This window comes from Rosa rugosa, chromosome 3, assembly GCF_958449725.1.
Source record: "Rosa rugosa chromosome 3, drRosRugo1.1, whole genome shotgun sequence".
NCBI classification, from domain to species: Eukaryota; Viridiplantae; Streptophyta; class Magnoliopsida; order Rosales; family Rosaceae; genus Rosa; species Rosa rugosa.
This window is the reverse complement of record NC_084822.1, coordinates 52,818,628-52,841,997: the sequence shown is the minus strand read 5'-3', so window position 1 is coordinate 52,841,997 and position 23,370 is coordinate 52,818,628. Positions and strand designations below refer to the sequence as shown.

The 23,370-nt window shown below is 37.3% G+C and overlaps 6 protein-coding genes across 8 annotated transcripts; 2 read left to right on the top strand and 4 right to left on the bottom strand.

Moving 5' to 3' along the window:
• Window positions 1–296: 296 nt before the first annotated feature.
• On the bottom strand, window positions 297–3,243 carry LOC133740408 (putative HVA22-like protein g). The gene is made up of 7 exons (XM_062168356.1): window positions 3,035–3,243; window positions 2,249–2,289; window positions 2,058–2,156; window positions 1,913–1,969; window positions 1,757–1,820; window positions 1,437–1,646; window positions 297–876 (listed from the first exon to the last, which is right to left on the bottom strand). Exons 2-7 carry the CDS (start codon window positions 2,278–2,280, stop codon window positions 457–459), a joined length of 882 nt encoding a protein of 293 aa, XP_062024340.1. The 5' UTR covers window positions 2,281–2,289; window positions 3,035–3,243; the 3' UTR covers window positions 297–456.
• Window positions 3,244–11,505: 8,262 nt separating this feature from the next.
• On the top strand, window positions 11,506–13,011 carry LOC133739768 (protein SPA, chloroplastic). Its single transcript, XM_062167568.1, has 5 exons — window positions 11,506–11,769; window positions 11,867–11,950; window positions 12,040–12,091; window positions 12,318–12,474; window positions 12,700–13,011. Exons 1-5 carry the CDS (start codon window positions 11,614–11,616, stop codon window positions 12,719–12,721), a joined length of 471 nt encoding a protein of 156 aa, XP_062023552.1. The 5' UTR covers window positions 11,506–11,613; the 3' UTR covers window positions 12,722–13,011.
• Window positions 13,012–13,189: 178 nt separating this feature from the next.
• LOC133736039 (uncharacterized) lies at window positions 13,190–14,482 on the bottom strand. Its single transcript, XM_062163475.1, has one exon. The coding sequence runs from the start codon at window positions 14,480–14,482 to the stop codon at window positions 13,190–13,192; it is 1,293 nt and encodes a 430-aa protein (XP_062019459.1).
• Window positions 14,483–14,838: 356 nt separating this feature from the next.
• LOC133739883 (probable diphthine methyl ester synthase) lies at window positions 14,839–16,695 on the top strand. The gene is made up of 7 exons (XM_062167703.1): window positions 14,839–15,077; window positions 15,175–15,299; window positions 15,449–15,678; window positions 15,769–15,808; window positions 15,950–16,041; window positions 16,132–16,363; window positions 16,456–16,695. Exons 1-6 carry the CDS (start codon window positions 14,928–14,930, stop codon window positions 16,314–16,316), a joined length of 822 nt encoding a protein of 273 aa, XP_062023687.1. The 5' UTR covers window positions 14,839–14,927; the 3' UTR covers window positions 16,317–16,363; window positions 16,456–16,695.
• Window positions 16,696–17,046: 351 nt separating this feature from the next.
• Window positions 17,047–19,023, bottom strand: LOC133739882 (L10-interacting MYB domain-containing protein-like). Of its 3 annotated transcripts, none has more exons than XM_062167701.1 (3): window positions 18,888–19,023; window positions 17,899–18,249; window positions 17,047–17,801 (listed from the first exon to the last, which is right to left on the bottom strand). In XM_062167701.1, the coding sequence occupies exons 2-3, from the start codon at window positions 18,229–18,231 to the stop codon at window positions 17,202–17,204; spliced, it is 933 nt and encodes a 310-aa protein (XP_062023685.1). In that variant the 5' UTR covers window positions 18,232–18,249; window positions 18,888–19,023; the 3' UTR covers window positions 17,047–17,201. The 3 variants fall into 3 exon arrangements, with proteins under 3 accessions (XP_062023685.1, XP_062023686.1, XP_062023684.1); XM_062167702.1 differs by lacking the exon at window positions 18,888–19,023 and having other exon boundaries at window positions 17,047–17,091; window positions 17,202–17,801; window positions 17,899–18,865; XM_062167700.1 differs by lacking the exon at window positions 18,888–19,023 and having other exon boundaries at window positions 17,899–18,865.
• Window positions 19,024–19,206: 183 nt separating this feature from the next.
• On the bottom strand, window positions 19,207–22,154 carry LOC133738276 (L10-interacting MYB domain-containing protein-like). Its single transcript, XM_062165777.1, has 7 exons — window positions 21,904–22,154; window positions 21,280–21,627; window positions 21,063–21,194; window positions 20,673–20,987; window positions 20,450–20,587; window positions 20,020–20,349; window positions 19,207–19,938 (listed from the first exon to the last, which is right to left on the bottom strand). Exons 2-7 carry the CDS (start codon window positions 21,607–21,609, stop codon window positions 19,363–19,365), a joined length of 1,821 nt encoding a protein of 606 aa, XP_062021761.1. The 5' UTR covers window positions 21,610–21,627; window positions 21,904–22,154; the 3' UTR covers window positions 19,207–19,362.
• Between the last annotated feature and the right edge of the window lie 1,216 nt (window positions 22,155–23,370).

Sequence of the window (23,370 nt, the reverse complement as noted above, 5' to 3'; positions counted from 1 at the left end):
AAATAAAAACTTTTTTTCTACAATTCTACCAAAATTTCATAGGCAACATTATAATTGCCAACGAAATTTCTTGGGGCAACATGTTCGTTTGCCTCAAACTCACGTAGTACTCAGATGATAAATATAAACACCTACTTACATAGGCTCTAGTCGCTCTACACGACAGAAGGTAAGATTGACACTCATATTTACGACTCAGTGTCAACACCCATTCAGGCATGAGATGCAACTTCGCTACGTTATTTCGGAGTACTGCATCAGTTAATCAACTCCCACAAAATCAGAACCCTTTGATCTGCTAAATGACGTCCAATTAATAAAACGAATGGAATAGAAACTAGTGGACACCACAAATTTACATCAGTGTCAGTGTCTACATCAACAGTTTAATGAGCATCATTTCTCCAACTACTGTTTAGCTAGCTTTAGAAGCTGAATTTTGAAAGACAGACTGCTTCAACGGTTTGCTGCAGATGCAGAACGGGTTTTCCTTAATGATGCTCGTGTTTGCCGAATGGGACCTTCCATTAGTGTATCTTTCGGGGGCAGATTTGTATTTTCAGTTGCTGCTGAGGATGTCACTGCTTCAGTCTGCATTGCCTCCACCTCTTCAATTGGTGTAGATTGGCCAGATGATTCAGGTGGAGCTGGTGCTTTTTGAGTATTGGAACTTGCTGCTTGGGGGGCAGCTTTAGCCTTTGGTAAAGGAGCCAACGCTTCTGCTATCTCTCTTTGGTCCTTACTAGAAGATGTACTGGAAGTGGGAGATGGTGGTTCTTCGGGTTGGGATTGCGTTGTTGTAGCCGGTTGGCGATTTGGAGCTGGAGCAGGCTGGCGAGCAGCAGGGGGTTGGCGACCCCTAACACCTGGTTGTGGCTGCAATTTGAAGAGTAACACCTTTCTTAGCAGAGGCCCAAAAAACTTAAATGCAAGGTAGCAAAATACACATGCAAGCCTACAGTAACTATAAACATTAAAGGATCAGATGACACATGCATATGGTATTCAGGGTATATAATGTACAATCAATAATTCACGACAGTAAGGGAAAAGCAATTTAATTAACATAGCTTTACTCTCAATCCAGTATTACTAAGACCCTGACACCCACAGATCAATCTTATCTAAGGAGTGAGGAATGATCCACTGCAGTGATGGGGAGAAAGGAAAGGAAAAAACAAACTAAGCAAATAACTAATTGTTTTTCTAAATTAGAATTGTCCATCTGTTTGTATGAGGCTTCGCCAAATTAAAGATCAGCACTTAGAGGTTTTGACTTTTAATCTAAATATATAAGAAATTACTATGGCTCCAAAGCCCCATGAAGCATAACTACTTGAAAAGGAACTATATGACATCTCCTTAAAACAGGTATGGTGTATTGGACACTGGAAAAAGGTAATACCATAATATCAAGTCTGATTCATGTTACACACCTGAACAGGGCGAGGCCTTGGTGTTGATTGAGCAGCAACATACTGCAAAATATCAAATACTCTTGTCTGACCGTAGCTTGCAGCTCTTTGCCAATATAAAATAGCAAAATCACCAGCCCTAGTTCTTAGTTCCAACAAGTTCCTATCAATATCATTCTCATGCTTTGCAAGATATGGTCTAAAGAAGGAATCGTACACATAAGTCGTTCCCTGAAATATAAAATAGCTGTCAGTACACAATGAAAGGAGTATACTAATAATAATGCAAACAGACAGTTAAGCAAGCTCATGGTCAGTCCACACTGTGAGGGATCCTATACCTTTGTTTTAGGAAACCACAGATATATGATGAAGAGCAACTTAGCTTCACTATACATTGGAACCCTTCAAGAAATAAGAACACCTAGAATGAGACAAGGAACTGGCACGGTAAATAATATCTGAATTCACTCAGCAGTCAAACACAAATTCCTTACCATGAAACGAAAGCATCACCAACTCTCTCACATACCGTCAAAACAGCCACCAAAATCCTGCAACTCGAGAAGAAAAGAAAATTAAAAAAGATACATTAATTAGGAACCATCAAAGACTATTTCAGACAAAAGTATATAACTATACCAATACTGACACCAAAAGCGAAGTTGTTCGATCTCCGGCTTGTTCTTTTCAACAGTTTTGTAGCACTCATAGGCTGGATAAGCATAGCCAAGGATCATCCTGCAAATGTTTCAATAGGGGGCATAATAATCTGAAGATAATCATATGTATGTTTCAAGCAATCAGATAGGGAGGGTCATTTAATGACATACACAAGTCCTCTGGTAAGAAATGATCCAATCATCTTGTATACCTAACAATAGAAAGAAAAAAAAAAAAAAGAAGAAGAAGTTAATTAGCCACTGAGTCAAATCAACAATCTGGAAAAGTACACAATACAATAGAACAAAACAGCTTACATCCATACCAAGCAACTGCAAATTTTTATTCTTACAATCATATAAAATTCAACCCATACTCCTAAAAATTTAGTAGCAGACACAAAAATTTCGGTTGAATACATAATATGAACTAAAAAATAACAAAAAAAAAAGCAGTTAAAATCACAATAGACGAGATTGATGAACCAGAATTGGACTCCCGAAAAACAAAAATCAAACACCCTATTTCTATTTGTCAATGTTCCCTTTCTCCTGTTCATAAATCATAAAATGTTGGTTTCGGATACATTCAGCTGAGCTTAATTTCTCAAAGCACCTTCACTGAATTGGATTCAGGAAGCCCTTGAAAAGCAAACTTATTCCCTCGATTTTCCTCCATAACTTCTCCCTTTCCGAGCAAAAAAACACAGGTTAACACCAGATTCATCAAAACCACAACAAAACACTGAAGTTCGCGATCACTGCCCTAATTAAAATGTCAACACGAGATATAGGCATTCTCAACATTCATTACCCCCCTCACAATTTTGAAAAACAAAAAACTCACTAAATAAACAATCGGATGCAGATAACGAATCTCAGTTTAGATTAAACAAATACACAAAAACATTGAAAATTGAACTAGTCTCAGAGCGTCAGTGAGAAGCCGATGAGTACCTCTCGAAGATTATTCTGAAGCTTTTATTGGATTAAGAATAGGAAAAACGAATAGCGTGTGTTAAGAGAACGCGAATCGCCGCCGAAACGCCACGGCCAAGAGTCTCGGTGTCGGCGGCGAGAGAGAGAGAGAGAGAGAGAGAGTTTAAATTTGTTTTTGTAATTTTGGCGTCGGATTTGGATTTTGATTTTGATTTTGATTAACAGGCTCTCACTATTATAAACTGGGTCTTGGGTTCCGTATAAACCAGAGCGAAATGTCTTGCGTGTATCTAGGGTGCATAGCACGCCATACACATTAGACCCTAATCACCGTTTAATCTCAAACACACGGCTCACGTTTCTCCTTCTTCTTTTTTTCCAACAAATAGTGACGGATCAGCTTCACGGACCGCATATTCGGGTTGACGCTCTTGCCCTTTTAAATTTCATCGTGATATTCAGCGTTGTTTTTGGTATTATATGAGTAAGGAGTGGCAATTTCGTCAATTGACATGACATGAGGCGTGACCAAGGACATTTTCACCGCGGGCTTAAGATAAAGTGGATGGTTATGATTCTGTGTTGGAGTGTAAAGTATCTGACGTGTGGATAAGATGGATAACGCTGTCAAAGTTAATTATACAGTGCGGTGGGGTCTATAGAATAACGGTAACCTTACCATTGGATTTCTTTGAATTTTAAGACCTAAATCTCCAAAAGTAATTGTTCTTCACTATTTTACATCAACAAAAGTGGAGTAAAAGCACTTGTCAATGTGATGAATCAAGCAAAAGAATCATAATATAGTGGTAGATTGAGCTCCACCAATCAGGATGGGTGGATACGTGTAGTAAAAGCGTAGCTAAAAGGGGCCGCTCACTTGTGTACTGCCTTAATAATAACATTAATAATGCTTGCATACGTGTCCATAAACTACTCGTATAAATAGTTAAAATAGTTCACCCCCCTGAAGTTGTTCCAATTTAGAAACGGAATCTAAATAAAAGAAGCCTTGTTAGTGAACAATTTTGATATAAGAACGGGACTTACAGTACGTAGGTGAACTTAAAAATGTATGGATTAGTTATAACCTATGATTAATTAAAGTGGTGGGAACTCTGGGCCTTGGAAAGTGGGCTCAAGATAAATATGGGGGCCTTGAGTTGGTCGCTAGAGGCCTCTATGATGATCATTAATAATGAGAAAAGGAGCGTGCTTCGAGCTAGCTTTAATGCTTTATGGTGTTCCCTGACGTAGAGAAGAAGTTGCAATCCGACCAATTATTAAAGCTATAAAGTGTAAATCTGCAGATAAATGGGATTCTGAGTTTAGGCTCACTTTTACCTTTTTAATTGACTTCGACGATTAACAAGTCCGGGTGTGTACATAATTAAGAATCGAGTGACAAAAATCATCCTAAGGTAATTAGTAAATTACAAATAAGTGTTTTACACGTGTGTTTTCGTCAACAAGAAGAAGGCTGAAAAAGGATTAGAAACAAGCTAAAGAAGAAAAGAAAGACAAACTGAGAAAAGCTAGTGGAGAGTAAGCTCTGTTTTGGAAACCACAATGGACCCTGGCATGCCCATATACATAGGATGATGCAGAAAGAGGAAATGAAGCAATGGATCCAATAAGCCTAATTAGCCAAGACGCATGTGGAAGTGGGATTGATGGAGGTTCCAATAAGCCTGCCTATGGATCTTGCCTTGGATTCCACGTTTTCTCTTTTCTCTGTTACGAAAAAGGTTGAACTAGTACTTGAAAATGGTCCACGTTTTTGGGGGGACACTATGGAAGGACTAGAGTCCCTCCCCTGCTTGGTTGCTCACTTACTCATATCGATCGATCGACCAAATCATGTGTGCTTAATTGTAATAATAACTGTTTGTTGGCCTGTCATTCTCAATAATAAGTCGAAGGTCACCCACCATTCATTTTCACTCTTTTTCTATCTATCTGCCTACCTTTTTCTTACGGAATTGTGTAATGAAATTATGAAACTACCTCTACCACCAACGTTGCCACTTACTATTTTGGTGCATCATGATGGTATTGCACCTCCCTCCTAGCTCCAAGTTTGGACCTCAACCCCTAAATGTGCGTAGTTTTGACTAATCAATAGACTCCTTCACATCATATTTACACCCCCAATGCCTTATTCCGTGACCGTCCTAGCTACCTAGTTACCATATCCCAATTACTACAATGGTACAACTACATTTAGCCAACACATTCTTTATAGGTGAAACTAAATTGATCTGTAGTTGGGGCATCGGAAGAACAATACCAATGACTCGCAAATTTTAGGATTTCAATTTATTGGAATTAGGATGAGTCAGTTTTATAGTTGTACTAGTAAAATGTGAGCCTATATCTTTATCAGGTGATTAACATCCATTTACTCGTCCAAACGTTGAAATTTGATTTATGTTAATTTTTTTTTTTTTGAAATATTATGTTAATCATTTAAGAACTCTTGAATGGAAATGAAACAGAGATGTAAATCTTCAAACACTGCTACGTGTTAGGAGACAAGTTATGGTACTGTGATGTTTATCATACACTCATTTTATATCTATTTGAACAAAAATTACAAGTATTTGAATCAAAATTACAACATTGAGAACAAAGTTACCATATTCATTTACACTATTTACATATAGTTAAACAAAAATTACAACATTGACAACGAATTTGTTCAAAAGCTTGTAACAATATCGTAGGAGGTGTAATTACCATTATTAGAACTAAGATTACACAAAATATGACTAAACATTACCACTCTGACAACAAATTTGTTGTCACATTTATAAATGTGTGTATGAGATACGGGTATGTATTATAGAATTTTCCACGTGTTAGTACAATCTTCATTTGCCTCTTGATCATTATCCACAAAATTTCCCAGAATGTTACTGGTCCGTCTTCTCATTTTCTGTGACATCAAATCCGACGGAAGACCTCCACCTCGTGTCCAGAAGTGCGGAACTCGAGCGGCACCTTCATCGGATCTGTTCTTCCATCCATGGTAGAGAGCAAAAGCAGAGCATTATCAAAAGTCCAATGACTTCCTTTCATAACCCTTCTTCTGTCATAGTCACATTGAAAGGAAAAAAGCAAACGATCAGAGCCTCCCCACCTTGAAATTACAACTTCTCCTTGAATCTTCCAAATCCTCTTCATCGGAAAACTCAAAGCATCACTGTTATAATTCACCGTCGTCAACAATCTTCCAACTAGCCAAAATTTCTTAAGCGCTAGTTGCTCAATATCATCAAGTTTGATACCTTAAGATCTTTTGTTTCTGAAATCACCAACTTAGAAGCAAGTCCATCGACCACTTCCTCCATGAACAACCACAGAGAGTAAACGATATTTAATAGCCTTTCTCAAGCCCAAAACCTTCCCCCACATGCGGCAAGCTTGACTCAAGCAGTTGAGATCTAGACGGAACTACTGAAGAAACCGACAACAAGAAATCTAGAGTCCTGAAACCCTAACTCGAGAGCAAGAAGGGACTCCCAAGTATCTTTTAACTTGTTAGTAACTTATAATAATGAACTGTTTATTTATTCTCAAACTGATAAGAAGGGAGAATATCATAAATGGTCACTCAACTATTACTTATTCGACACTTTGGTCACTCACCTTTTAAATATATCACTTTAGTCACTTCGTTAATTTTTTTAATTAAAAAAAATTTATTTGTCACAATATTAATGATATTTTCGTCCAACCAATTGTGAAAAATTGAGAAATATGTATTAGAATGATTGAGAGAAGTGATTAAAGTGAGATAAAATGGTCATTGGGTGACTAAAGTGATTGATAGAGTAATAGTTGAGTGACCAAAGTGATATATTTAAAAGTTGAGTAACTAAAGTGTCGAATGAGTCATAGTTAAGTGACCATTTGTGGAATTCTCCCTGATAAGAAAATTAAAAGGTTAAAAATTATAAATTAATTACAGTTCATGTCTCATGGATACTGGACTAAAAGAAAAAAAACACTTCCCCGAGACCACTATTTACACCAAGTTGTGGACCATAGTCGGATCGAGTTTTGGTGCGTTTTTAATGCCCAGGGCATCAGGTGTTGGAGATGCATGTGGGCTATTGTGATTCCTTCTTAATAATGCACGTGTTATTGGTCTCAAATTAATTAATTCTCAGTAGTAGTTAAGTTAATAAGAACTCAACATTCTTTTTTGTTCATATATCTCCTCCGTTTTGAGTTGATTATTCGTATATGTAGAGTAACCAGACCAGCAGAAGATCTGGAGTATAGTAGCTCGTCTCATCACGTTGTTGCAGTTTCATTATTGTTTGCCTCAAAATCGTTTCAGCCCAAATGAAATATACTCCTTTAATTGTGGATCATATGAAGTAATTGGTGTTTATGGTGTATATTTCATATATGATTTAATAGACTAATTGATGGATCCTAATTGATCAATCAGAGAGAATTTCCTATATCTATTTCCATGATGGATGGAAATCACCTAAGTCATTGATGGAAATTGGTCCTCTCTCACCCTATATAATCAATGCACAATTCCATCTTATGTACACACATAAAGTACTTAAAACACGTATGAGAGTTTGAGGTGCAAGGCCTGAGAGAGAAACAATTTCCTTTGATTGACGACTTCGCCGAATCGCTGCGTCTTAGTATACTACATATTGCTCCAATGGAACAAGGTATGTAGTTTATGTTTTCCGCCTTACGGTTAATGTTGTGAGATCATGTAAGTTCCTGATCTTGGTTTTATGTATTTAAACTCTTACATGTGGTATCAGAGCTCAGTAATAGAGCTTTCATGATTCTCCGTTAATGGAATATATATTGTTGTTCATATATTTCATGCGCATTTATATATGCATATGAATTTATTTACAACAAAATATATTTATATGAACGTTTCGCTAGTTATATGATTAATCTGGTTTGGTCATATGTTGTTCATCTGTAGCTGTTTGTTTTTTATCAGACTTGCATCTTATGTATTATGATATATGATTATGAATATGGTACTGTAAGCACAAATGAAATAATGGCATAACGCTAGCAATTTGGCTTTGCTAGTTTTATGAATGTCAATTTTGATTGTTTATTTCATCTAACCTTTTGAATTCATAGTATGGTGGTTTGTTAGTCACCAAAGTGGTCAAACCAGTAAGGTCTCATGAATATCAAATTAGATAATTATCAATTGCTTATGACATTGATGCATATGAAATGAAAAATTGCCTTGTAAAGTTTTAAGGTTTACTCATAAGCATATTGATTTTCATTATTCATAAGAATTTAAGAATCACCCAAAGGTAGATTAACCATTCGTATGATTAATGAATAGAATGAAGTTTTTTGATATATTTCCTGTTAGATTAGTTTTGGAGATCCAAAGATTACAAGCTTGACTGATTAGGAATATACTCATTGCTCAAATGACGATAAATGCATCATTTTAGTTAAATATCTGCATGATAACTACCCAAAGGAGTATTGTGTTGATATATTTACTGTTTATACGTGTTTAGTGACTCAAAGAATTAATGTTGTGAGCCCTTGTATTATTGTGTTGCAGCTCATGTTTCGCTTCATTCACATGCTTCATCTATTAATTCCAGTGCTTAATGGACTGAATTTCTCGGAATGGTGTGAACAAGTTCAGTTTCACTTAGGTGTTCTAGATCTGGATTTGGCACTCCAAACCGAGAAACCTGCTGCTCTAACTAATGAAAGCACAAATGAAGAAAAGGCTTTCCATAAGGCTTGGGAAAAGTCGAATAAACTGAGCATTATGCTGATGCGAATAACTATAGCAAACAACATAAAGACTACACTTCTGAAAGCTGAAATTGCTAAGGAATTCTTGAAGAACATTGAGGATCGTTTCAAGAGTGCTGACAAGTCTCTTGCAGGGACATTAATGGCTGAACTTACCACCAAGAAATTTGATGGCAGGAGAAGCACGCATGATCATGTTCTTGAAATGACTAATCTGGCAGTAAAGTTGAAGGCCCTGGGAATGAATGTGGATGAGTTCTTTCTTGTTCAATTTATTTTGAATTCCTTACCTCCTCAGTATGAGGCATTTCAGATTAACTATAAAACTATTAAGGATAAGTGGAATGTTAATGAATTGTCTAGTATGCTTGTTCAAGAGGAAGAAAGGCTTAAGCAACAAGAACAAAATTCCATTCATCTTGTAGGTCATGGAGTTGAAAGAAAATTTGGAAGAAAACCTGGAAATGGTGCTAAGAAAAGACCACCAAAGAACAATGGACCTGCTGATGCTGCTCAGGCTCCTAATAAGGGACTGAATGACAAATGTCATTTCTGTAGAAAGGATGGACATTATCAGTATGATTGCCCAAAACGTAAGGCATGGTTCAAAAAGAAAGGTAAGCCTTTGGCTTATGTATTATTCGAATCAAATTTAGTTGAAGTTCCTTATAATACTTGGTGGGCTGACTCAGGTGCTACTGTTCATGTTTCTAATTCGATGCAGGGATTCCTTACAACCCAAAGGCTAAATCCAAATGAAAATTTTATCTATATGGGGAATCGAGTGAAAGCACCAGTTGAAGCCATTGGAACTTTTCGTTTGATTTTAGATACCAGCCATTATTTGGATTTGTTTCAAACTCTTTATGTTCCGACTTGTTCTCGGAATTTAATTTCTGTTTCCAAACTTGATCTTGATGGTTTTACTTTCAATATTGGTAATAAAAATCATGAAATATTCTATTATTTGACTATATTAAGGCTACTATTTAGTATGATCAATATAGGTTGACGTTTTGTAAATACCCATATTGATTACTTGTGTTAATAAATATTGGGAAATCCTTAAAGATTTATTACTGTTCCCTTCAAATCCCTTCAAATCTTTAAACATGAGAATAATAAACAAGATGAATAACACACACCTCAATAGTGTGTTTGGATGGAGGAAAAAGAGATGATATTTAAAATAAAAATAAGCAGTTCATAACTTCTTAACATGAATTATCTCATTTGACATTCTATACTTGGAAATTATGAATTTCTCTATGGAAAGAAATGGATGAATTGATTGTCCGAATTTTTCACTTCAATTTCCATCAAAATATGTATCATTTCGAATTTCCTTACAAAAGTTTACTTTTCTGACTTTATTAGTTTCCAAAACAAGGTCATTTTCGTTTTCAATATTTTAACTTGTTTTAAATCTTCTTAATTTATTACACATTTCAAATTCTGAATAAATACAACCAAACAATGGAAATTGCAATTTATGGAATTCTAATTGATGGAGTGGTAGATTCCATCGTTTTAAAATTTCTCAAGAATTTATAATTATTTCATCCAAACACGACATAATTGAAGATCGTTGAGCGAGGTCTTAAGAATCCATGTCAATGGTCGAAATTGATATGATGAAGTGTGGAGAAGAAAGATGTATTACAGCATCCAGGGTTTAGAAGAAGAGACGTAAAAAAGAATATAGGCGTGATTCAATTTTTTTCTTCTTCTAATATATAGATGTCCGTTATGGACATTTAACCTACCTATAAAATTTGATTTTAAATATAAAATAATAGGGATGTGTATTAAGTAATTAGGTCATCTCCCACGGTAGGCCATAATCTCATTTATGGCCAAAAACTTCCTCCCACCGTAGGCTATTTCCCAAGGACCAAGAAAAATATTTGGCCTACCAAAATTTTGTAGGCCAAATTTGGGCTCAGTTTTGGTAAGCCGAATGGTAAGGCCTACTGAATTATTTTTTTTATATTTCTTTAAGAACATGAATTTTACATTTAAGAAAAATTATGTTACCTATATACATGGGTTATTTATAATGTTATTAAATATTAAAATTACATCATTATAATTATCTTGTTGAGATTTTCAATATGAGCCCAATATTTGATATGTTTAGAATTTTTAAATGTGTAATCATTAATTTTTATGATATACTTATTTCCATTTAACTAAATCGACTAGTTTTATTAACGCAAATGTAAACATTAATCAACTACTTCAAGATATTTGATTTGATTTTTGTCATTTTCAAATTATAGCCATTGGTTGTGATGATATTTGATTTTTGGCCTACGGAATTTGGCCTACGGTGGTAGCAATGTTTTTTGTTGGTAGGCCAAAAAAGCATATTAAAGGGAATATTATGTTTTTGGTAGGCTAAAATCATTTGGCTTTTAGCCTACCATGGGAGATGCTCTTAGGGGTGTGTATTTAAAATTTCTCATAATTTAAATCAGACATTCAATTTTTATTTATCTTTTGGGCCTTCATTTAATCCAAATCTAGACGATAGTTATCACATCTTCATGATTGGGCTGGTGAACATGAGCCCATCTGAATCTTTAATCCGTCATAAAAGCCCAATAAACCTCTCCACTTGTCCAAACCAATTGATAGGCACAGTGAGGGAGCAACGTGGCTGTGATAGGAGAGAAGCTATCTATCAAACTGTCTGGTTGTTGATACTGCCAACCCCACAAACATATCCATATTCTTCTTCACTAAAAATGCTGCTACAATTCTCTTGGCCTTCTGGGTAGGAAGGAGTTCAAGCTGTGGAAATGTCAATAGCACCCTCACTCCCTCGTCTACACTCTCCTTTCCTATGTTGCCCGCTCAAGCTTTCTTCTACCTCTCCTTGTCTTTCCCACAAGTTGGCTCAACGCTCGCTCAAGTTATATCCATGCATCAGAGCTGTTGATCTTGATCAAAACACGGTTCTTCTTCCTTCTAAATCTTCATCAGACTTACTTCTTTTTGTGTGGGTTTGATGTGCATGAAGTTGGTATTAATTTAGCATCAAAATTTGATCAGGTAGTGGCAATCTCAGTAGGGCTGGTGAGTGTTGCGGTTGGGATAGGCATTCCGGTTTTCTACGAATCTCAAATCGATAATGCTGTTAGTTCTCTCCCTCTAGTCAATTATCTTATAAGATTTATATTTGGTACGTGCTAGTTTAATGTTATTGAGGAAAATGTTAAATGCAGTCCAAGCGAGACAATACTCAGCCCTGCTTCCCTTGCAATGGAACAGGCGCACGTAAGTAACTAGTAACTTGTATATACTATTTAGCAATATTACAGCTTTGTTTTTATCAAATGGTTTGGAATTGATATAGTAAAAGCTAGATTCATAGTAGCTTGTAAGGAAAATCATGGAAGCATTCATGTTCCTGTTTACATTAGACCATTCATATTCATGTTTATGCTCATGCTGTTTAGTCTTTGGCTATTTTGATGAAAATGGAGGACCTTTTTTGTCCCAGAAAGATGCCGATTTTGCACTGGAAGTGGCACGGTCACGGTAGAGCTTGGTGGGGATGAGAAAGATGTGTCTAAATGCATTAACTGTGAAGGGTTTGGATCATTTACATGCACCACATGTCAAGGTTCTGGGATTCAACCTCGATACCTTGATCGCAGGTATGTATTGGGAAGTGTCATCGTCTTGCAGCAACTAGAAATGTATTGGGAAATTAGGTTCTTATTGGAAGATACAAGTGTAGGTTTTATGCATAGTGTTCTTACAAAATGGCAACTATATATGTGCATTTAGTTGATTAGATAGGGACACATTAGAGTACTAGAAGGGATTGAAAGATTGAAAAGTGTAGAATTGACAGGATGCTTGTGCTTTGTTTTGAACAGAGAATTCAAAGACGATGACTGAAGTCTATGTGCTGGAACAAGTAGCTCTTCGCGTCGAGGCTGCTTAACTTAAAAGAGGAGTTAATGTTAAGAAATTTTCACTTTTTTGGATCTCTTTTGTACACACCTTTACTACATTTGTCAAATTGCTTTCATGCCTTCTTCCAAACCCACATATGAAGGAACGGTCTAACCTGTTTTCTTATTCATCTTCTCCTTCTTCTCATGGTGTTTGTTGTATTTCATAAAACATAAAAAGAATTGTTCAATTTTTTATATTGAGGAAAATGACAGACTGGTGCTTAGTTTTAATTGTGCAGACTATTTATTACTTAAATATTGGCCCTGTACAGAGAAATATTGGCTTAAAAGGATGAACAGCTTTATTAAAAGGATGAACTGCTTAATGTACATACAACAATGATAGTATAAAACCCAAAACAAACCACCACTCAGCCAAAACTGGCCTAAACAATGAGCCTGCTCGGAACTACTTCTGCTTCTCGATTATTCGTGTTACCTTGCCGAGGGCCACAGTGTTTCCTAACGCTCTCAAAGAAACGTTCCCTAGAGCTCTACACATGGAGTACTCCACCACACAAACTGGCCCTTGCAGAACTACCTCTATAACAGCTACCTGCTTTGCGAGAAGACAGCGAGGAAACCTTTTCGCCACTTTAAGAGTCTTCGGATCAAGTAATGAAGCTATTTTCACGACTCTTGCTGCCTCCTTTGCGTGGTGTATGTGAAACTCCAGCTGAGAGCCAACCAACATAGGCTTTGCCCCGTCCAAAAGTTGCACATTCAATTCCAAATGTTTCGCAAATGCAACTGGAACATCAGGGTCACATAGCACGCCTCCTGCCATCACATGACGATCATCAATCCCTTGTAGAGTAACAGCCACATTGTCACCAGCTGTGGCAGTTGAGCATGACTGAGAGCCGTCACGTTCTAAAGACCGGACAGTCCCTAATTCCCCCAAAGGCATAACCCGAACCTTAAGTCCATTTTGAAGAGCTCCAGCTTGCAATTTACCACAAGCAGAAACCTGCCCTTTAGAAGATTTAATGACATCACATATAGGCATGAGCAGTGACTTCTCAGACTCTCTCTTCGGAGGTTGAAGGGAATCAACTGCATCCAAGAAGCAAAGTCCGCTATACCAAGACAAACGGTCATCAGAAGGAGCTGACACCAAGTTCTGATTCTCCATGGCACTCAATGGAACCCAACACACCGAAGAATTTTCGAAACGACAGGAACGCCAGAGAAATGTTCCTAGTGTGTGTTTGATTTCATCAAATCTATCCTTGGAGTAGCCAACAACGTCCATCTTGTTAACAGCAACTATAATCTGCTTGACGCCGAAGCTTTTGATGATCTGTGCATGCTCCTTAGTCTGTCCTCCCTTCATACCGGCTTCAAATGCACCATGTGAACCATCAACAACAAGTACTGCAGCATCGGCTTGTGTTGCGCCGGAGATCATGTTCGGGACAAAGTCTCTGTGGCCAGGAGAGTCCAGCACAACAACCTTGTATTTTTTGGAGTCAAAATATGCAACAGCTACACTCATAGTTATTCCTCTCTCTCTTTCTTCTACGCTCTCATCCAATGCCCACGCATATGCAAATGACCCCTTGCCCTGTGACTTTGCCTCTTTCTCATTTTTGTGCATTTCTTTTTTGGATATCCTTCCCAATAGATGAAGCAATCTACCTGAAAGTGTCGATTTTCCCGAATCGACATGTCCAACAATTGCAAGATTCAGTTGAGCCATGGTTGGTCCTATGGAGAGATCGGCAACAGTGTTTATGAGGGGAGAGTGTTGTGTACGAATTTGAGTGGAATGTGGTAATGTCATCATTAGTATATATACTAAACGCACGGGAATCCTACTCCTAGACGAAATAGAAAAAGAAACGGAAAGCGGTGTCCTTATTCCTATAGGAATTAGAAGAAGAACCGGAAAGGCGTGTCCTTATTCCTATATCCGTGTGTCCTTTTCGGTTTCCTATTAGAAAATAATTCAGAAAAAAATATGGGTTGGGCCTCCATCAAACACCATCCGCCTAACCCAGCCCAGCCCAGCCCAGCCCAACCCATTGAAAGTTGGAACCGCGGTCGGCTCTGCGTGTTCAGAACTTGGCAAGTGAGTTGGTGGCAACTGGTTTACAACTAGGGTTTTGCAGACTTCCAACTTGTAATCGAAAGCTGACTCTAAGATGTTGTACATAGTAGGACTTGGATTGGGGAACGAGAAAGACATCACTTTGAGAGGTTTAGAAGCAGTTCAGAAATGTGACAAGGTTTTCATTGAAGCCTACACTTCCCTCCTCTCTTTTGGTCTCTCTTCCGATGGTCTTTCCACACTGGTAAATCTCCATTTTCGTGTGTTTGGGTATTTCTTTGTTTGCAGAGCTAGTTTAGTTTTTGAAAAAATATATATATATATATATATATTCATTGCAGGAAAAGTTGTATGGGAAACCGGTTATACTTGCAGATAGAGAAACCGTGGAGGAAAAGGCCGATGAAATTTTAAGTGCAGCTGCTGAGTCTGACGTGGCTTTTCTTGTAGTTGGGGATCCTTTTGGGTATGTCACAATCTAACACTGGCTTTGTTGTAAATTGTAAGGAAGATTACTTTGAAGTAGAATATGTGAATTATGATTGAAATAATGCCCGTTTAGTATAAATCTTGGATAATTGGGAGTTTCCTTACTTAAGTTGATGTGGAATGCAGAGCTACAACTCACACTGATCTTGTAGTTCGTGCTAAGAAGTTGGGGATTGATGTCAAAGTGGTGCATAATGCATCGGTTATGAATGCTGTTGGAGTCTGTGGCTTACAGCTCTACCACTATGGAGAGACAGTTTCAATACCATTCTTTACCGATACATGGAGACCTGATAGCTTTTATGAGAAGATTCAGAAAAATCGTGGGCTTGGACTACATACTCTCTGCTTGTTAGGTTTGGTTTTAGAAACTTTCTGATTCAAAGTGTTGCCTAACTGATGCTTATCTTACTAATAAACTCATTAAATGTTACCTTTCATTGTAGATATACGCGTGAAAGAACCCACCCTGGAATCCTTATGCAGGTATGTATCTAATAATTGATTAGCTTCTCTTTCATTTCATCGGCTACAGGTTTACTCTGGTGTTTTCTTTTTCTAGTTTTTGTGTGCTTCGGACATCGCATAGACTAATTATTGCTTCTCCGCCTCCCTTAAACCTTTCAGAGGAAAGAAGCAGTATGAACCACCTAGATATATGTCAGTAAACACTGCAATTGAACAGCTTTTGGAGGTTGAGCAAAACCGAGGAGAATCTGGTAAGGCATAAATGTTCTCTCCTTTCTGGCTTGTATACTACTTAAGACTACTTACAATCACTGTAATTTGATTCTTTGATTATGTTGCAGCCTACAGCGAAGACACCATGTGTGTTGGGTTTGCTCGGCTTGGAAGTGAGGATCAGATGATAGTTGCTGGCACAATGAGGCAACTGGAGTCAGTTGATTTTGGAGCACCTCTTCATTGCCTTGTCATAGTAGGCAAGACCCACCCAGTGGAAGAAGAAATGCTGGACTTCTACAGAACTGTATGATTAATTGTCTATATCTTTGATAGGAGCAGCTCTACTTTTATATGCAGGCAAGTGTTTGGATTTAAGTTTTTATCATTATTGTGCATCTTCTGGTTATTCAATTACTAAATGGACCTTCACCTGATCTATCTTTCTACAGTGAAGTGCTTGTACTAAGTGTAGCAGAGACAGAAGAGGAGTTATTCTTTACTAGCATTGAAGAAAGTTCAGAAGATATATTGGATTTCTTTTCTTTTCTTTTGAGGTGCAACTGAAGAGGCACCAGCAACAATACCATACTTTATAATCTCCAGATTTGATGTCGATGATGAAAGCATGTTGTATAATGTTACAATCCGTTTAAGTTTTCCAATGGAAGTTGATCAGTTGATTCAGTACATTTCATGTTCTGTTCTGTTGTACACTTTTTCTGTAGAATTCTCTCCGATATTTGATGGTATATTCGTCTGTTTAACATTGACTAGCCAAAGTGTAAATTAAAGTAAATGGTTGGATCCAACTTCATAAGACCAGTCGATATAGAACTATCTGGGATATAAAGCACAAACATGCTGAGACTTTCATCTTAAAAGGCCACAGCAGCCTACTGGTTCTAGTCTCCTAATTTTTTCAGTCCCATGGTCTTCCTGAAGACAAGCGAAACGGCCTTACATTGATAGTACATCCATGTTTTCGATGCTGATGTTTTCGATGCTGGTGGTTCCAAATTGCAAATACAAAGGTAAGCCAGTGAAGAAAATATCTATGAACAACGTAGTTTCACTATTTCTTTCTCCTGAACCAAGCCATATTATGAACAAGTTAGTTAACTGTACGTCCAAAACAAAATTGGCCATGAAGATAAGTTCTATACTACCAAAAATTTCTGAAAGTTCATGCCCTAACCTAACTGTAGGCAGCTTTACTGCACTTCCCTTGCAACCATCTCAACCGTATTTGATCACCTTTTAGAGAGATGAATGTCTCCCTTAAATTAGGGTTATCAAACAGGTCAACTGCAGCAAAGTAAAGCTGTTCGTCAATGTCTTTTATCTCATCCAGTGCTCTTATACAATTAGTTATGCTAAACTTGTCGTCTCTAGGCATTGTTGCCGCTGTCCTCAGCTTTGAGGCAGCAATCATATCTTGTAGGGCTTTTGCCATGGCATCACATGTTTCTTGATCCCTTCTGCTTTGACCCTCAGAAGACTGTGTATCAGATGTTCGCTTCCTTTTTCTCTCTACTACAACCTTGGCCACCTTCTCTGCTAATAATGCATTTCCTTGCACAGGTCTTGAGGATGGTGGGTTTTCAGACTGAGGGGCTCCACTGTCAGGACAGGAACTCAGAACTACATTGTCCGTTCCTGCAGATTTGTCCAACCCTTCATAATGACTAGATTCAGCGTATTTCCCATCGGCTGCTGAGTCTGTGAATATTGTGCACAGCTGATCATATATGGGGCAATCCTTCACTTTAGTAGTTTCAGGCCTCGGCTGCTGTACCTGCAAAAAGAAATCTATCAAGAACTCAACATATAAATGCTAGAAGATGGAAAAGTGACCCCCAAAAAAGATAACCTCCAGAAGAAACAAACTATACCCCTAGGTCTGCCCATAGATGATCAAACTCGATACAACACGGATCTTCCAAAGCATAGTCATTAGTTTGATCATAAGCCGACTTGAGATTGTAGAAGCGCGTCCTTAGAACATCCAGGTGCTTCCTCAATTGATTGTTGTTGAAGTTGAGATCCGTTTGCTTGTTAAACTCATCGCGGATACTATTCCACGTTTTCTTGTCAAAAACATTGTTTGGCCTGTTCCCCAATTGAATCTGCTTAATAACCAAGTCTGCAAATGTCTTGTCAAGGGCCGGTGTCCACCTAGTCCTCGAACGTTCTTGCTTAGGTTGAACACCACCTTCATTATCCATCTACAACTACCAATCTATCTGCAATAACACGATTCAAACATTACATTGAATCAATACTATTCCACTCAGTATCAATGTATTTGATACTAAACAAGAACAGAAATTCATCATCGTAATATAGAAATCTCACATTCAGCACCACAATTAGTGAAATTATATGCCTTTTAGGTAAAGCTTAAACCTTTGTTATTCAAACATTACATTGAATCAATACTATTCCACTTAGTATGAATGTATTTGATACTGAACAAGAACATAAATTCATCATTGTAATATAGAAATCTCACATTCAGCACCGAAATTAGTGAAATTTTATGCCTTTTTAGCTAAAGATCTCTTCGTCTGTAATTTGATCAAATTCCCCATATTCAATCAAAATGGCTGCAAATTAAAACCCTAAAAGAAAGAAAGAAAAACAATCCAGCCTAAAGAAAACAAAACCCAATTTGCTATTATCGATAATAACCATAAAAACAAGCCCTTCAAAACAATCTGATTATATATATATATATATATAACACTAAGAAATTGGAGAATTCAGCGATAACCATTCGAACAAAAAAAATGAAAAAGCGAAATAAGGGTAAGAGTGCAAAGGGAAGATTATATAATAGATAATGAGGAGGAAAGCAAATAGTGAAAGAAGAGAGGTTCACCGGAGTCAGATATCGCCGGAGAGAGAGTTGCCTCTGCGTTTTTTACAGTCTCTTAATTTTCGTTGGAGAAATGCTCTTGGGTGGTCTGGTCAATGCTCAAAGTGAAGAAGAGCGGCAACGTGGCGGGACGTTATTGGCGCGCGTCTACATAGTGGCTCAATAAAACGGTGCCGTTTCACCCAGAAACTTTCTTCTTAATTTTGGGAAATCCTTATGAGTTGGACTATTTCGTCTATTAGTATTAGTTGTCGTAAAAATAAATATGTAAAATTGCAGAAAGTGTTTGAACAATATGTGCTCCAAATTCAAAACCTTAACCTGAATTTGTAAAATCATTGGCTAAATTGGACAGCATTTTCATATTGTATACAAGTTGATATAGTACAGGGTAATTCAATGTTGACAAATTGCAGAAAGTGAGCAATTATCTTATACATTGACCATAATACAACATATGATGGAAGGAAAACTACACTTATACATCTCTTGTACACTTGGCCTTGAGCCATGCCAATTTGATATCACTTTTGATACATATGAATGTTTCTCTGCGGTCAGGATCCTGGAACAAATCCAAAGCAGCCAAATAAACCTCTTGATCCACCCCTCCCATCTCATTCAACACTTCAATGCAACTAGATATCGAGAATCGGTCACCACTTTGGGCTGCTACTACTGCTGCAGCTGCTGTCTTGTTTCCCTCCTCATGCCGGGAAACATCATTGACGCCAGTCTGACTAGTTTCCCTACACACTCGCCTCCTCTGGCGAGTTGAACTTATTAGTGGTTTTATCAAACTCCGGCGCTTGTTCCTTCCACTAGACATATTCACTTCCTCAGATAGGCGCGACGTTGCCTCGTCTACTGCAGGTTCAGCAGATACACTAGCAGTTTCAGGAGTGTCATCCATTTCCACTTTTTGTTGACCCAACTTCACATCATGACTTGATTGAACGTATCTTCCCTCTGCTCTTGGATCTGAAAATAATGTGCATAAATCTTTAAAAATCGGACACTCCTTGTTTCTGACTGTTTCAGCCTCGGGATGTGCCTGCAAGTAGAATCCAATAAGAGCATCAACACTGCAGCAATGATGTAGTGCAGATTAACTTCAGATATATAGAGGACTTACCACGATGTACTTCTCCCACACTTCATCATCAGCCACTACCACATGGCGACAGTCATCCCAACTAAAACCGCCTTGATCAATAACCGTCTTTATGTTATTATACACCCTTCTAAGAACATTTTGGTGATTCCTCAACTGTTCACCATCAAACGTTAAACCAGTTCTGTAATTGAATTCATTTTGTATATGTTTCCATGCCTTCTTATTAGACATCTTATTCTGTCGAGTTTGCTCCATCAACAAGTTTAAGAGTATTTTATCCAGTGCCACAGTCCACTTTGCTCTTGATTGATCTTGCTTGGATTGATCTTCACCAGGAAGAGTATCCATCTAAAATATATTGAAATAAGCAAAGTGAGTAAGCTAAAACACGGACAGGTCATGTCACCAAGCCACCAATAACTAAAAATGAATGACAGCACAAAGCTACCTGGAAAGCAGCTATTTGTGGTTGAGGGACTTGAGGCACTGCACAATTTCCAGCACTGCCTGGCTCGGAAAATATGCTGTCCAACTGTTCGTACAGTGGGCAGCCTTTGACTCTTACTGCCTCAATTTCAGGATGCTTCTGTTAATTAAAATTCTTTAGAATCATAGTATGCAAATAGAAGGAACAGTGAATGAAAGTATGAGTTGAATGGAGAGAATCTAACCTCGATGTAATTTGCCCACACATCGCTCTCTGCAATTACCATGCACCGAGACTTGTCCCAGCTAAAGCCATCCTGATCAAGCAGTGACTTTACACTATGGTAACACCTTCTCAACACTCCGTGATGATTTTTCAACTGCTGCTTATCGTAATTTAACCCTGTTTGTCTATTAAACTCACGGTGTATATACTTCCATGCTTTATTACTAAAAGCATTGTTCAACCTATTCCCTTGAGCAACCTGCTCAAGCATCAAATCTGCAAATACCTTCTCCAGCGGCATAGTCCATTTAGCTCTGGATTGCTCCTCATTCGTCTAAACACTAACTCTATTTGGTCAGAAAAAAGTGAAGGATGTAATGTAGACCTTCTAAAACCCATGAAATCTAACCTGATGTGAGGCTGTTCCTGAAACAGCAATGGTATGTTTCTCATTGATTCCGGAATCTGATGAGAATATAATGCAAAGCTGTTCATATATATCACAGCCCCTTTTTCTGATAATGTCAGCCTCAGGATGTGCCTATATATATCATTGCAAACTTAATTAGTAGCCTAATAGAATTAATAAAACTAACATCAAAGTCAGAAGCATCTAGAAACCATACCTCAATGTACTCTTGCCATACATCATCTTCAGCTAGCACCGTATACTGATCAACATCCCAACTAAAACCAGTGTGAATGAGAATCGCCTTCACCGAATTATACCTCTTCCTAAGAACATCAAGGTGGTTCTTCAATTGCTGCTTGTCAAAATTGAGACCAGTCTGCTTATTGAACTCATCTCTTATAATCTTCCAAGCCAACTTTGAAAAAGCACCACTACCCCTATTTCCTTTGCGGATTTGCTCAACCAGCAAATCCGCAAATATCTTAGTCGAAAATGTAGTCCATTTGGCCCTTGATTGATCTTGATCTGACACACACTCAACCATTGGATTTGATAAAACACCCTACTCAGATTCAAAAGCAACTTCAGCTTCAGAACCTCAACTTAATATCACAGTTAACTAAACTCAGTAAATAACATCTTAACTAAAACTCTTGACAATCAACACAGTCATGCTAGCTTTAAACCCTTAAAAATGAAATCTCGAAGCAGAAAATTAATAGTTGGTCTATTTCTTTGAGCAAAAAAGAAAAAAGAAAAAAGAAAAAAGAAAAATGGTGCATTGGCATTGATTACATGATCGGAGTTCAAAAGTAGAAAACTTGAGGGAAGAACATACCTGATCAGAATCAAAAGCTGTTCTTGATTCCGAGCACAAGAACACTGTAGTACAAGACTTCAGAAACACAGAGAGTCAAGAGTGGAAGAGAGTGTGAAAATAACTTGGGTAACTGATAAACGATCAACGGGTTTGTTTGATGCTTGAAGCGTTTACAATTAAACGAACAGTTTTCTAGGAGGCCGCGGTTTCTTGGGCAAAGTCTTTTTTAACACGACTCAACCGGACTTTTTTTGTGTTTTCTGGTTTCATTTTCGAAACGGTGTTTTTTCATTTAAACAATTATTCAAAAGCATAAATCATCCTTAAAAGAGTCAAAAAGTAAACTTGCATCTAGAAATCAACAGAAATACAAATTCAATTAGCATCTAGTGTAGTAATGGAATTTTTTTTTTTCAATAAAAAGTTGATAAAGGTTTCAAATTCAACTATGGACAAATAAGACGAATCTCGCTTTATTGATACGAGGTAAATGTGTTCTCATTTGATGAAATAAAAGAACATTGTATCTTATGTTGATTTGTACAATACTATTGAAGTATGGGACTCGTCCATTAATTTCACAAAAAATTAGAACGTTGAGGTAAATCCATGATAATTATCATGAAAAATGAATATAAATCATGGACTAAGGAATCGAATTCTCTTACATTAAGTGCTAGAGATATATCATTTTCAATGTACTAAAGAAACAACCAAAACTTTGGGTGTAATCTTTTCTGCAATTTATTTTTGAACTTTAGTTTTTGCTTTTTTTCTTTCTATTTTTGAATAATTAAGCATAAATTTGTAATATCATAGATTTATGAATCCCTCTAGTTTAATAGAGTGGGGTCGTTTGATATTATTAATGGAACTTAATTCTATTTTCCTAAAAAAAATGAAAAAGAAAATGTTAAAATGGACAGCTAAAAATAAAACATTGACTATACTTATCGTTGATACTTTGAAATTAAATTTAATTATTTTTAATCTAAAATAATATTCACCTGATCAGTAAATGTTATTTTCTTTAACCATTGCTCAAAAAAAAAAAAAATTACTAAAATTTTATGCCAAGATATTTTTAATTTTTTTTAAAAAACGAAGATATTTCTTTATACATACAAAATGTATCTGACACAACACTCTAACCGAAACTGGATCTTCCCACCAGAAATTTGGCCCACGTTAGATGCCCTCACCTTATTAAAGCCCTAAAAACCCAACAACCAGGCCTAGCTTTACCAATCGATCTGATCCACAGTCAATTTGTTTTCACCCTTCTGTCGGTGCCCAGTTCTTATCATCCGTCACGCAGTCAATTCCCTCAAATCAACGGCGCGTGCGAATTGACTCGGTCACGGGTCACCCCCCGATCCAGGCATCCCAACCTCCCCCACCCCCAAATCCGCACAATCCCAGCCTCAGTTGCCAGCCTGCAGAAGGGCAGTTCCGTCATTTCAACTACAACACCCCCCTAACCAC